Raw genomic sequence first — 13,488 nt, forward strand, 5'->3', positions numbered from 1 at the left:
GATAGACTAGGTCCTACAACATCAATGAAGGGAACGAAATACCAGCAATCACAATTTGTTGTTGAAAACAATGGCCTAGGGCGCATTAATACTTAACAATTTCAAGAAAATAGTTGCATCTAGTGAGAACATTGATGTTTTTCAATAGGTTATTCAGGATTTTTTTTTTTTATGGTCACAACCTTTAAAGGAGAATATATATATATATATATTTGATTTAGGGCACTTAAAACTTTAGTGTTATCAGCACTAAAACATATTTGGGGGAGTTTGATGAACCCCAAAGACGGTGCAAACGAAGAGTAAAAGGGAAGCTTCCCACTCATGGAAAGGTGGCTCCAACATTCTAAGCAAATATAATCACATTCACCTTTATATACTTTTCAATGGCCCAAATGCAACACAGACGTATCAAATCAAGCAAAAACAATTCCTCATTCCTTATGGCTTTCAGCCTTTTGAAAGACATAGGGAGCATCCCAAGCCCCTCATCAAAAGGTAGAGTGGCAAGTGATGTATGCAACAAAAAATAACTATTTCCTGTCATATGACAAAAAAGGGAGGGAAAAAAAAAAGAGAAATACAAAAAATTGAAATAGTGGGTAAGAAAGTGGTAACATTCAAGAAAGCAAACACTACTAAGCATCACTATAGACAAACAGTCTTCAATGGCCTCCTGGCACTCTCTTGGCCTTCACTGCATCCTTGATGCCTTTTGAAAATTCAGTCAGCTTCTTACTTCTTACTGTAGGCTAAAGCTATCTCTTTTTATTTATTTACTTTTGCTTTTTTTTCTCTATCTTCTTGGTTGTCACTTGCTGGAGCTTTTGTTGGGTTTATGAAAATGGAATCCCAATCATCAGCTCCAAGTCATACCATGGGTTGATTGATGGTAGATCGATGACACTCATGAAACCTATAAACCAATCTAATATCAAGAATCAACTCTCAGTCAAAAAGACCCTATAATGCAATTAATAAACACAAATCAATCTCGATCAAATTCTGCTAACTATGCCCTGTGGCTTCTCTTTACTGGGCAAGTTCGATCACTGTTTGTGAAAGTAAGTCTTCTCTTTGTGCCAGCAGCAATGGTGGAAGAAGAATTCTCAATAACATCGATTGAGCTTGAATTCATTGATGATAAATTCGGGGAAACTACTGACTTGGGTGTCTTTACTTTTCCCATCTCTATGTTCTGCATTATATTATAACAGGAAAATACATGTTCCTGTGTGGAAGATAAAATAAAAATCAGCTCAAAGAATCAAACTTGTTTGGTCCTTTAATTCAATTTTTAAGATATCCATTTTCAATGCACAAGATCAGCTGCATTGAGTGGAAAATTAGTACTAACAAGGAAACTCACATTTTCTAGAGACCCCCACAATGAGATAACACTCATCTTGAGCTCCAATTCTTTCTTGGTGAATTGATCATCAATTGCTACTAAGACTGCTGCTGCAGCTATTGCAGAAGGACGATGATCCATTAAATTGATCTCTGCATCAGAGAATTCAACTTGATAAGAAAACACAGTAATCTCACAAATCGGTTTGAAGCCAATCTTTAATGCCATTGATTATTACCTCTTGTGATGGCCACAATAAGTTCCACAGCTCTAGAGACCAATGCTTTTGGTCTAGATTCACCACAGAATTTATTGATGAAATAATACAGAAAAGCAAAAGGAGTTATTGACCCCAATTTCCAGTCCAAAGTTTTCATAACCAATAGCTCCATTTTCTTAATCATCTTGTTCTCAAAATTGATTTCTTCCATCCGATATTCCGATAGGGCCGGCGCTTTACACTCCTCCATCTTTGCTGCCAAAGACAAACATGCCACGGATAGCAATCGAATAGTCCAAACTTTCTCATCCTGCATCAACAACAATAACATCCCACCATTATACATGAGCTTTGAAAACAGGGAAAACCCATTAGCAAAAAGATCAAGAAATTAATTTGCTTACATCAATGTATCGCTTTGAAAGAAATCGATCAAAGTAAGTCACGCATACATAAGCTGTAAGGAATTGGAAACCAAAGATTGCCCGAGTCTGAATCAAGAAACACAAATTAAACTAACTTCAAGACTAGCTGGTTCAATATTACTAAAAAGAATAAAAATCGCCATAAATCCAAAAAAAAAAAAAAAAAAAAAAAAAAATGAAGAAGATTTTCTGAGAGAAACAAACATTGAAAATCCACTCAATGGCATCCAAGCGAGCATCCTTCAACCAGCTTTGGCTTGTGCTTGAGCAATCACACAAGGATGACACACAGCTTTTGGATCCAAACCCAATAGCACTCTCTCTCTGAACCAAGTGCTTGATATACTCATCTTCGTTCTCTGAAACAAAACATAGGTACTCCAAGTCCATGCAGGTTTTTGCCTCACCCAAGTACTCTTCACTCAAGAAAACTTCGTCTTCATTGCACAAGAGGGCAGAGGGAGAGAACAAAGTGCCAGAGTCCCCCATTCTCGCTCTTTCATCTATACTCAAGACAATCACACAGAAACCATATCTGGGTATTTGTAGGATTTGTGTGCTAAATCCACGTTAATAGGATTGAGAGAGATAGAGTAGCGGTTTTGGTGCCGCCAAAATGAGCGGATGAGATATAGAGGGGGCGTTACGTTAATTAGCGGTTAGAGTATATGGTCTACGCCGTCGTATAAATATACAACTATAGACCCTAAACAAAATGCAAATTTCCTAGATTCTTATATGACTTTCATATAGTTGGAGCGACATTGAGGTGAAAATCAGCTATTTATTTATTTATTTATTACATGTTTTTATTGATTCAAATATTTATTTTCACAGTCATATTATTTCTGACCGTTGTATAACAGTTTACTAACTAAAGTAATGTTATATAACTGTCATACAACAACTTACTGATATGATTGTGTTAATTCGTTTTTGTATTATCACGTTTTTTTTAAAAAAAAAATTAATTTTTACTATCCCATTATTTTAGTTATTTAGCAGTTTTTTTTTTTTTTTTGGTAAGTAGTTATTTAGCAGTTGTATAACTGAATATTAGATAGTATACAGTAGGAAACAAAATACCCTTTATCAAATGCTTGGAGACTGTGATATTGTGTGAGAGAGTACTTTATGTATATTGATTTTTGGGTTTCCTTAATTTGGGACAGCTGTGTGATGGTGAGTTTTGTCCCATTTGATTAAAGGGATTCATTTGGTCGTAGGGGTTCATCATCATCCACAGCTTCTTCTTTCTCCATTGTTTTTTCCTTTTACGTTTTCTTTTTCTTTTTCTTCCTTGTTTATTTAGGGTATTCATGGGATGGGAAAGATAGTGTGTGGTGGGTTTCACTCTCATTTGAAGAATTAAACATGATCAATATATATACATAACATGAATCATGATGCTTGAGATATTCTCACATATCCTCTTAAAATATTTACAAGCACTAACTTTGGCTTACGTGGTGTACATTTGCTAATATATATATCATTTCAAATAGATAAAAGCCTTGCAAAACTATTCTAAGACCTATGTAGACGATCAATTCAACATTACTATTATCAATTAAGTAGATAATTCAAGGGATGATAAAAAGAATTTTAAATTGACAAATTCAAATCGTTTCAAGATTGCCCTTAAAACATAGAAGCTTATGCTTTGAGAAGTGCATCTTGTAACATGTTTGTATCTTTATTAAATCTTAACAGGACATATATGAAAAGCAATAGTGTCTAAACTTTTATCTTGAAAACAGAGAAAGTTCAATAGAAGGTAAAAGAAATCTAAAAACGGATTTTTCTTTTTTTTTCTTTTTCTCTATTTCCTCTTTATAATAAAAAAATGGAGGATAATATATTTTGTTGTTCTTTTCCTTTAGTTTTTTTTTTCTTTTAAACATCACATCAACATCATTTTTTTTTCTTTGCTTATTATGAGAATCTACCAACCAACATTAATATAATAGGGAGTTAATTGCAAATAGATATAATTACGGGCATTGATTTGTCACTTGTCCCTAGTAATAATAGTAAGTGTAAGCAAGAGTGAAATCAATTATTAGGTAATGATAAATACAAAACAAACTAATATTAGCAGTGTATCATAAATTCACTTTCCTTCAAAAAATAAAAAATAAATTCACTTGTATCATCAATTCTTTTAGAATGATCACAGTATATTAAACATTTCTAAAAATACATATAGCGGAGGTCATGTGTGGTCATGTCAAAAAAAAATACGTATAACGTGTATATATATATATATATATATATTGTATAAATACTCTAAAAAATACAAGGCTTCAAATGCTGTTCCAAAAACAAATAAAAAATAAAATAAAAACTCGAAAATCTTAATCCACTTTTCACTTTCCTTACTTTTTGTTCTCTTTTGTGTTAAATATATATACTTATAATTAATCACTGCGAATCTGTGGTGCTCCCTCCCTTGTGCTCTGGGCATGCACCTAGAATTTAGAGAATAATTGAAAATCTTTATTTGCAACTGAGAGAGACTCCACTCCCTGATGTTCTGACCAGTTACACAGTTGGATTACTTATATAAATCCTATTTTATTATTTAATTAATTATTTAGGTGTCATTAAGGAGATGAGCAAAAGAATAAAGTTAGTTTTTTCAAAAGGGCAGGAGCTTCTGGCCCTCATGTACTTCTTTAAAGGGATAACAGGCTATATATATATATACATATTAAAAAAAAATTAAAAATTGAAAATAGGAGGGAAGGGACGCAAGATCCAAAAAAATGGACTGTTAATATAATTGGTGAACTGCCATCTCTTGTAAACTCTTAATAATAGTCAGACAAGAATATTACTGATTAAATCTATTATATATATATATATATATATATATATATATATATATATATATATATATATATAATGTATTATGTAGGATGAAATAAATCTCCCTCAAAATCTAGCCAAGTAGTTGCTTAATAAATTAAATCCATCCATTCAAGTACTTGAGGTCATCAAGCAACCAACATATATAGAAGCTAACAAAATCATCATTTTTTTAGCCCCATCCCCATGGTTGATGGTTCCATAAAAAAGATAACTCTATATGTAACTTTCATTTATTTAAATCTGCCAAATAAAAAAATCAGTACTTGAGGTTGTTGTGGTTTCTGGGTACATCAGAAATAAATTGTGTTGTCTTTTAGGATGGGAAGAAAAAAATGTCCAGCGTAAAAATGGATTGTTCATTTCACACATGCCAATAGAAAAACCAAAATGTTGTAAATATATAAGGTCCACCATTGTTATATATATATAAAAAAGGTATTGAAGAAAGTATGATAGCACACGTGAATATAATAGAGCAGAGGAGGAGCGTCTTCACGTGTGAAAGGCTGGACCACGCGGCTATGAAGAAGAAGAAGAAGAACAAGACGCTCCTCTTCTATCCAAAGTTGCCACCCACTCATAATATAGAATATATTTTTTATATAAATAATTATATAAAATAAATAAATAAATATAATGGGATATGTTGTTGTAAGCTGGCAAAGCTTGGGTCTTGGTGCTGGGAGAAGGAGAACCTTTGACTCTGAAACATTTTGCAAGCCCAAGATGGTCAAGAGTTAGGTTTGACTGAGAGTATGATGTTCTCTCTTGCTTACAGATGTTGCAGAGATGCAGCAGACTAGGTGGTGGGGAAAATCATGGTTCCAAGGCCATGCCTTTTGAACCATCAATTTGCGAGTTCTTTTGGCTTTGTCTGGATACCATTAATAGATTAAACACTTAAATGGATCGCACCAAACAGATCGAATACTTCCCACTTCGATTATATGCTCCTATCCTGTTCCTATGTCTCTCTGTTGCTCTAAATTGCTATGACAGATTTCCCTTGGGTGTATTGATTTGTCAAATGAGCTCACTGCTCTCACGTGGTATCATGATGTAGGGGTGAATAATTGGTATTCCCGTGTCCATTTCGAATTATAAATATAAGATTATATACATTAATCTTTGATCTAATTGTTTTAATGCCAAGTTGATAGACAACCGATGAAGATTTTCTATCATCGAGCCACGAATTTCATAAAAAATCAAAGAGTTAAAGACGAGATTTCATTACCCACTTGCAAATTATTTATGCTAATCTAGTCAAGAATCCGAATTCTGCCAATGCAAATCTTAGCAAATTATTATTTTTCTTTTCTTTCATTTTCTTTTTGTTTGAACTTTTTTTTCCAAATAGAGAGGAAAAAAAATATATAAGAGAACTCACAGCACCATAATAATAATAATAATAAATTTTCTCCAAGCAAAATTATCTGTAGATAATATTGATTTTACCAATTTTAGAAAAAACTTACTTATTATCTCTGACGGCCCAAAAGGTTGGAATTTTAAGCGTTGCCAATTTGCAGGCAAGAAGATTACTAATTAAGGTGGGCCCCCAAAATAATAATTTGAGGCCCATTGGGATAAATTATGAGCAGTCAGATTAGCATGTTTCCCAAATATTTATAACATTCTACGAGGGCCCATGAGCGCGGGTTGTGGTAACTAGGCCCTAAACAGGGCAGATCTTAACTTAGACCCCTCCACTCAAAGAGTCTTATAGGCCCATTATGGGCACATTCTAAGGCCTGACACAGGTGTGCTTCTTTGCAACACTTGAAAGAAAATTGGGCAGCCCTCAAGGCTCAAACTAGTTTGTAACAAGCCCCAAATCCCTAATCACGTTTCTGCCCAAAATTATTTAAGTTTTAATTAGAATTTGTTATAAATATTTATAAAGCTCAATCTTCCGAAGCAAATAATCAATGTTAAATTTTTGTACTTATAAATATTTTTACAATCCACCCACTTAATTAAAATAATCTACCGGAACAATATGGGACTAACTTTCAAAAAATCTCACATGAATTATTCTAAGCAGCCTATTAATAATGTTCGTGCTTTCGAATCTCCCTCTCCCCTCTTGTGAGGACATATAAAAAATAAAAATAAAAATAATGTTCGTGCTAAAGGGTGTGGTTGTGGTTGTCATATGAAATAGGATTTTCTTCTTAAAAAGCAATGCTACTATTCACACATATTTAGCATAATTATTTCATAGATAGAAATTTATTTCAAACTGGTTAGGAGAAAATTTCATTTAACCTAGTCTAATAAGTGTCAAGTGTCATCTCTCACATATTTTCTTTAATATTTTAACAGTCATTTATTATCATTCTACTAATTTAAGAAGTCAAGCATTAATTTTTTTAAAATTTTAAAATATTAAATGACACTTGTCACTTATTACAAGCCACTTAAAAAATAAAAATTCACTTAAAACAAGTCCAGTCAATTAACATCAAATAAGTGTAGTAAATGGGTCAGAAGAATATATTTGTCCAAAAAAAAGGCAAATTGATCTGAAAAGTAACATTACTTCTTGGTAAATAGTAAATACCAAATACCAAATAAACCAACCAACTGCTTTCTCCCTTAAAAGTAAACTTAAATAACCTATGGTTAAAATTGAAAATCTAGGTAATAAATTAAAATTGTATAAAAACCTAAAATAGTAAACTTGAATTAATTGACGAAACTAACGGGATGGAGGATTGGTGAACCGTTCATATCGTTTTCGTTGTTATAAAAAAGAAAGAAAAAATAGTTATTGAAACGGTATTGAACGGTGTACAGACGCTCGTTGTCGTTGTTGACCTTTTACACGCGCTTTGCTTGTAATCGGGCGATGCTTGAGGGAACGAGGTAGATCCCCCTGCCTTATTTCACTCATTCTATATCCAGCTATTCTGGGTTTTGGACTTTTTTATTTTAAACCGTGTGAATTTAAAAATATAACTTTTTAAAATTTATACTTTTATATTTTTAAAATATAATCTCCAATGATTTATTTTTTAATAATTTAATTTAAAATCACATTTTTTATTTATAAAATCAACACATTTAAAAACTCTCTTTTGAAAGTATTACTAAAAGTCTCTCTTATGTCATTCTAAACAAAATATAACTCTTAAAATTATCATTGAGTAGTAATCGATCATTATTAAATCTTAATTAAATATTATTTTTAAAAATCACGTTTTGGTCATGCTCAATAATTCAACCAATATTCATTCACGTCTCAACTAACATTCATCATCACATTTCAATAGGGACCTCTGGACCTGTCGTACGATCGAACCAAAACTTGGACATCGACTCTTCCCCGAGATCAAACACTGTCAGGTGCTTAAAATTCATGGCTACAATTTTTTTGGATTTTAATTAGGTACTAAAATAGATAATAATAATAAAAAAAGCTCTATATTTAATGTTTTCTCCTTTTTTTTTCTAATAAAATTTTTGAAATTAAAACATTAATAGATCGATAGGCGTTCTTCTAATGTTCTCTTAATGTCCTCTTAATTGTGATATGACATTTAAAATTATTAATAAATTAAAAGTCAATAATGATAATCTTAAATTCAACGATAATTTTAAAAGTTACATTACAGTTGAGAAGACACCAAAAGAACATTAGAAGAACACCTAACATTTTCTTTATGGAACTACAATAAATAGAGTCATGCTATGCGGCTGCCTTCTAGCGTAGGACATATATTAAAAATATAAAATATAAAAAAAATTTGTCATTTTTTTTTTTGTTAGTTAAATTTCTATGAGTTAATATTTAATTTTTAATGCCTCAATATTTGTTTTTGGATTTAAAACAAAAATCTAGGGGTTGAATGTTAATTTTTTAGGGATTGTATCACCCAAAAGGGATCATCATAAATTTGATACTAATACCTCAAATTTAGTGCTAATACCTTAAATTTAAATTTTTCTTTCGGTATTTTTTTTCTTCAATTTAAGAAAAAAAAAAGAAGCAAAATTAAAATAAAATAAAATAAAATTGGTCGCATCAACTTTGGCCGACACTGAGATGTCCCATGCTGCTGAAAATCTTTGCTCCAATAAATATCCAATAATTTTTTTTACACATGCTAAAGTCAGATCCAAGTTTGTCATATCCACCGGGTAAATCGGCCAGGAAATTTTTTAGCCGTGCTTCAAGTACGACTGCAAGTGGGTAATAATAAGACAATCCATTGCCAGCAAATGTCAGCTGTATCTCCGTCTCCTAATAATAAAAAAAAAAATAAAAAATAAAAAATTGAAATTAAATAAGAAAGAATAAACATGGATAAGGAATGAAAACCATTTGGTTTTCGAAATTCCAATTAAATTTTGTTTCGAAATAATACAAGCACGCCATAAACGAACAACTGGGGAATGTCATCATGATTCATGACCGAGTAAAAAGATGAAGACTGAGTGGATTCTGACGTGTACATGTATCAGCAATGGCTGAACCATGCACGTTAGTTATTTTTATTTTTATATTTCTTTTTGTGATCGATATATTATAATGATATATTTTTTTTCTAAAAAAACAAACTAAAATTTAGGCACGTTCTTAGTTACCTTCCGATATTTTTGTTGCAAATTAATGGAGACGACCGACAGATAGACATATGCGTGAAAGACAGTTATATATATATAATATATATTCATTTGTGGAATCCTCGCCCGAACTCCGAAGGTTCGTCTCCGACTCTTCCAGAGAGACAGAGAGACAGAAAGATATATATATATATCTCTATATCTTTCTCTGTGAGTTCTCTCTTTGGAAAACTGCATTATCCCCGTTTGATATATATATCAATTGCATGCCGTCGGTGGTTGTATGTAGACGATAAGGTGGTTGGTTTTGTTAAGATCAGGATAAAGCTTTTGCAGAGTGAGTAGTTTTGAAGGATAAAAAGAATTCGGTGGGAAGGACGGACGTACGGACATTAATTGGAAGGAGAGATTCTCAGGCGGCCTTCGGTTTCCATTTCAGGCAGATTCATAATACGGTATCTGATCTCTCTCTTTCTCTCTCAATGGGTCTGTTCTTTTTAAGTTGATGGCTTTTTGCTTTTCTGGGTTTTGATCTTTCTGTGTTGGTATCAGAAAAAAAATGGTGTTAGAAAGGCATCTTTTTTATGATATTTTCTTTCTGGAAAATTGGGTGGTTACAAATTCAATGACGATAAAGACTTTACCAGTAAAAAGGTAAAAAAAAATAATAATAAATCAAAATAAACGGCAGAGTTTTTTTAACCTTTCATTTTCAACTTTATGTTATTGTCAAACAAAACATTGCAAATGGATGGCCAACTTGCTTTATTAATTATGTTGTTAACAACTGGGTAAGTGACTCTTATAGGATCTTTATATCGGCGGCTTCTTGAATTTGTCATCTTTTGCATCGATCATTCATTTTTGGCCGTGAATCAGTTTAACAAATTGACAAAAAAAATTTCACTTTCTGATGGGATTCACCAGTCATTAATCATCTAAAGACTATATATGACCTCAAGCGTCACATTTAGACAGCCTCCCTCAATTAGCTGTCGCATGTTCTCTGTATAAATAAAAATCAAGGGCAAGTTCTCGCATGTTCCAGTACTTTCTTGGTGTTCAAACTTTTGGTGTCACAATTTTGATCTATAGGTAGTATTACATTTTGTGCTGCTGGCCTTTATTTCTGCTATTTCTGCTGCACATCTGCATATATGGCTGCTGTCTTTCACTATTTTCTGGTTTCTAGAAAGCAAATTGCAAATTTCGGAGCTTTGTCAGTTTTGCTAAGCAGGATATTTCTTTTCTCATGGACCCTCACGATCTTGAAATTCAATTTTGATGGTGAACATAAATAACATATTTTTTTGGACAATTGGTTGCTTATGGTTTGATAGATAATCTGAAAATGCGATCCCTGCCAAGATACAATTTAGTTGCATTAATATCTGCCAAAGGACCAATATGTTTTTCAGTGCTTAAAAGACATTTCAAGTCACATCTTCTCTTCATCATCTTTTTTCAAGTATCTAGGAAACATATATATATATAGCTCCCACATATGTCAATTTCAAGAATGTTAAACTGATTTCCATTGTTGATTTCCATCTGCAGAGGCGTAGCTTAGAAATTGATAGGAAAGATGGACAGCAACTGTGAGGGGTCTCACTTAGTTTCAGAGAAAATCACTCCAGTGGCACCTCCATTGCCTGCTCCAGCAACAAGCAGTTATCATGGATCACGGGTTAGAGGGTATTGCTGTGTCTCTACAGCAACAAAAGATTTGTGGGAGCGCCTCTTTGATGAAGGGTATAGAGCTGATGTTTTTGTTAATACTGTCAATGGTGGCATCATCTATGCACATGCCAATATTCTTGTAAGTTAATTTTTTCCCTATATATTTGAACTGGATTAATTCTGATTTGTTTTGGATGTTGGCATGGTATCTTTAATACATAAACATAACAATCCATTAACTGGATGTTTGCTGACAGGGCATGGCTTCTCCTGTGATGAAAGGCATGTTAAAGAATTCAAAAAGGCGTGATCGGCAGCGATCGATTTCAATTCGAGGTGTTCCACATGATGCAGTTCGAGTTTTCATTCGATTCTTGTACTCTTCCTGGTAAATATTTTCGCTAATCAGTTCTTATTATTTTCTGGGGTTGCTGGAGGAATAATCTTGACATTCTTCTGGTTAAGACTTAAGAACTGGGCAGGGGAACAGTTATCTGCAGATGCCATAGAAGATGTTTAGATTTTTCTAGTGAGTACATGAATCTCTGAAAATCATAGTCTATGATCGAAACCCAGTTTTAAATTTGTTTCACTGAATGTTTAATCAACAAGTATAAATTATCTGAGAAAGTCTGTTACAAATTGTATGTTTTGAACATTTGCTGAACTCCTTTTCAAGAAGGGTATTATTCCAATACTGCTTTAATTTTATTGTTATTTATGTTAGCGTGGTACTACTCTTTGCTGATCGTATTGTTATTGGTGTTTCACATGTAGTTATGAGAAAGAAGAAATGGAGGAATTTGTGTTGCATTTGTTGGTGCTGTCACATGTATTTGTGGTTCCACAGCTGAAGCAAGAGTGCATGCGACAACTAGAGCAGGGTTTGCTTACCATAGAGAATGTAATTGACATCTTTCAACTTGCATTATTGTGTGATGCCCCTCGGCTTAGCTTCATGTGTCACCGTATGATTATGAGGAACTTCAAAGCTGTTTCTGCTACTGAAGGATGGCAAGCTATGAAGCAAAGCCATCCAGTGCTAGAAAGGAAAATTTTGGATTCTGTAACTGTTGAAGATGATGTAAATACTCTAATTTTCTTTTTCTTTTTTCTTCTTCTTCTTCTGTTTCTTACCCTGATATAGCAGAAGTAGCAGAAACTCATGAAAATCCCCTCTCCATCTGCATTTTCATTCTGAGGTCATGTTTTGAATTCATTTGCAGAGGCAAAAGGAGAGGACCAGAAAATCAAATGAGAGAAAGATTTATCTGCAATTATATGAGGCAATGGAGGCTCTTGTTCATATATGCAGAGATGGTTGTCAGACAATTGGCCCCCATGATAAGGACTTCAAAGCAAACCAGGTCCCTTGTAAGTATGCAGCCTGTAAGGGACTGGAATTGCTTGTCCGCCATTTTGCGGGTTGTAAATTGAGAGTCCCCGGTGGCTGCGTTCATTGCAAGAGAATGTGGCAGCTTTTGGAGTTACACTCCCGGCTTTGTGCCAATTCTGATGTCTGTAGAGTTCCCTTGTGCAGGTGAACCTACATTTCTTTCTCCTTTTCATTTCCATGTGCTTTCATTCCATCCTCTCATGATTTGGGAGATTTGAGTTTCTTGCACTTATAGCAGGCATAGAACTGCAGTAGATTCATCAAAAACAGGAAATTAATTGTGACCACTGCTACTGACCAAGTATTGCACCATTTCAGGAACTTTAAGGAAAAAATTAGAAGACAGAGCAAGAAGGATGAGATGAAGTGGAGAATACTGGCGGAAAAATTATTGAGAACAAAGACCATTGCAGGAGAACCATTCTTTTCATGGGCACTTGCCAGCTCTACATGACAACAAAGTTTGCTTCTCCTAGAATCAGCCTTAACTGTAAATAAGTTGTAATTGCCTCTTTATAGAGAAAAAGTTGGCCCAAAAGTTAGTGGTGTTCCTTTGTATCTCAGTGTGAAATTATAAAGCAGAGGATCACTTCCTCCCAAACCACATGCCTTTATCATTCCCTGGAATGTATACCAAAAAGCTTGATTTATTGCTAAATGTTGGACATTCTCGCACTTGAACCCTGTATTTCATGCACGAACTAAACATATTAATGTTCAATATTACTTCGTTCATGAAACAGTGGAGGATGGATTGATTGTAATTTGTATTGCATAAGATCCACACCAACAAGAATATTACATACATGTTTTTAACAAAATTTGTAGCAAGGGAGAAGTTTGTTTAGATTATAGCTAAATGCATGCAAGTTAAGAACAATTAAGTTCCATATTAGAAACATATAAGAAAGAGAGATTAACATAAGGGTTAACTACTTTATTAGTACCTCGGTTTACACTTTTTTATTTT

The 13,488-nt window shown here is 33.3% G+C and overlaps 2 protein-coding genes across 4 annotated transcripts; one reads left to right on the forward strand and one right to left on the reverse strand.

Moving 5' to 3' along the window:
* Positions 1-411: 411 nt before the first annotated feature.
* LOC132188315 (cyclin-D5-1-like) lies at positions 412-2,593 on the reverse strand. Its single transcript, XM_059602739.2, has 5 exons — positions 2,201-2,593; positions 1,976-2,062; positions 1,590-1,881; positions 1,370-1,503; positions 412-1,231 (listed from the first exon to the last, which is right to left on the reverse strand). Exons 1-5 carry the CDS (start codon positions 2,483-2,485, stop codon positions 1,013-1,015), a joined length of 1,017 nt encoding a protein of 338 aa, XP_059458722.1. The 5' UTR covers positions 2,486-2,593; the 3' UTR covers positions 412-1,012.
* Positions 2,594-9,545: 6,952 nt separating this feature from the next.
* On the forward strand, positions 9,546-13,193 carry LOC132188447 (BTB/POZ and TAZ domain-containing protein 4). Of its 3 annotated transcripts, none has more exons than XM_059602897.2 (6): positions 9,546-9,897; positions 11,000-11,261; positions 11,380-11,510; positions 11,900-12,026; positions 12,349-12,662; positions 12,837-13,193. In XM_059602897.2, the coding sequence occupies exons 2-6, from the start codon at positions 11,028-11,030 to the stop codon at positions 12,970-12,972; spliced, it is 942 nt and encodes a 313-aa protein (XP_059458880.1). In that variant the 5' UTR covers positions 9,546-9,897; positions 11,000-11,027; the 3' UTR covers positions 12,973-13,193. The 3 variants fall into 3 exon arrangements, with proteins under 3 accessions (XP_059458880.1, XP_059458877.1, XP_059458878.1); XM_059602894.2 differs by having other exon boundaries at positions 9,547-9,897; positions 11,900-12,206; XM_059602895.2 differs by lacking the exon at positions 9,546-9,897 and adding an exon at positions 10,383-10,537 and having other exon boundaries at positions 11,900-12,206.
* The last annotated feature ends 295 nt before the right edge of the window (positions 13,194-13,488 follow it).

Source organism: Corylus avellana, chromosome 6 (genome assembly GCF_965113065.1).
Source record: "Corylus avellana chromosome 6, dhCorAvel1.hap1.2, whole genome shotgun sequence".
Classification (NCBI taxonomy): domain Eukaryota; kingdom Viridiplantae; phylum Streptophyta; class Magnoliopsida; order Fagales; family Betulaceae; genus Corylus; species Corylus avellana.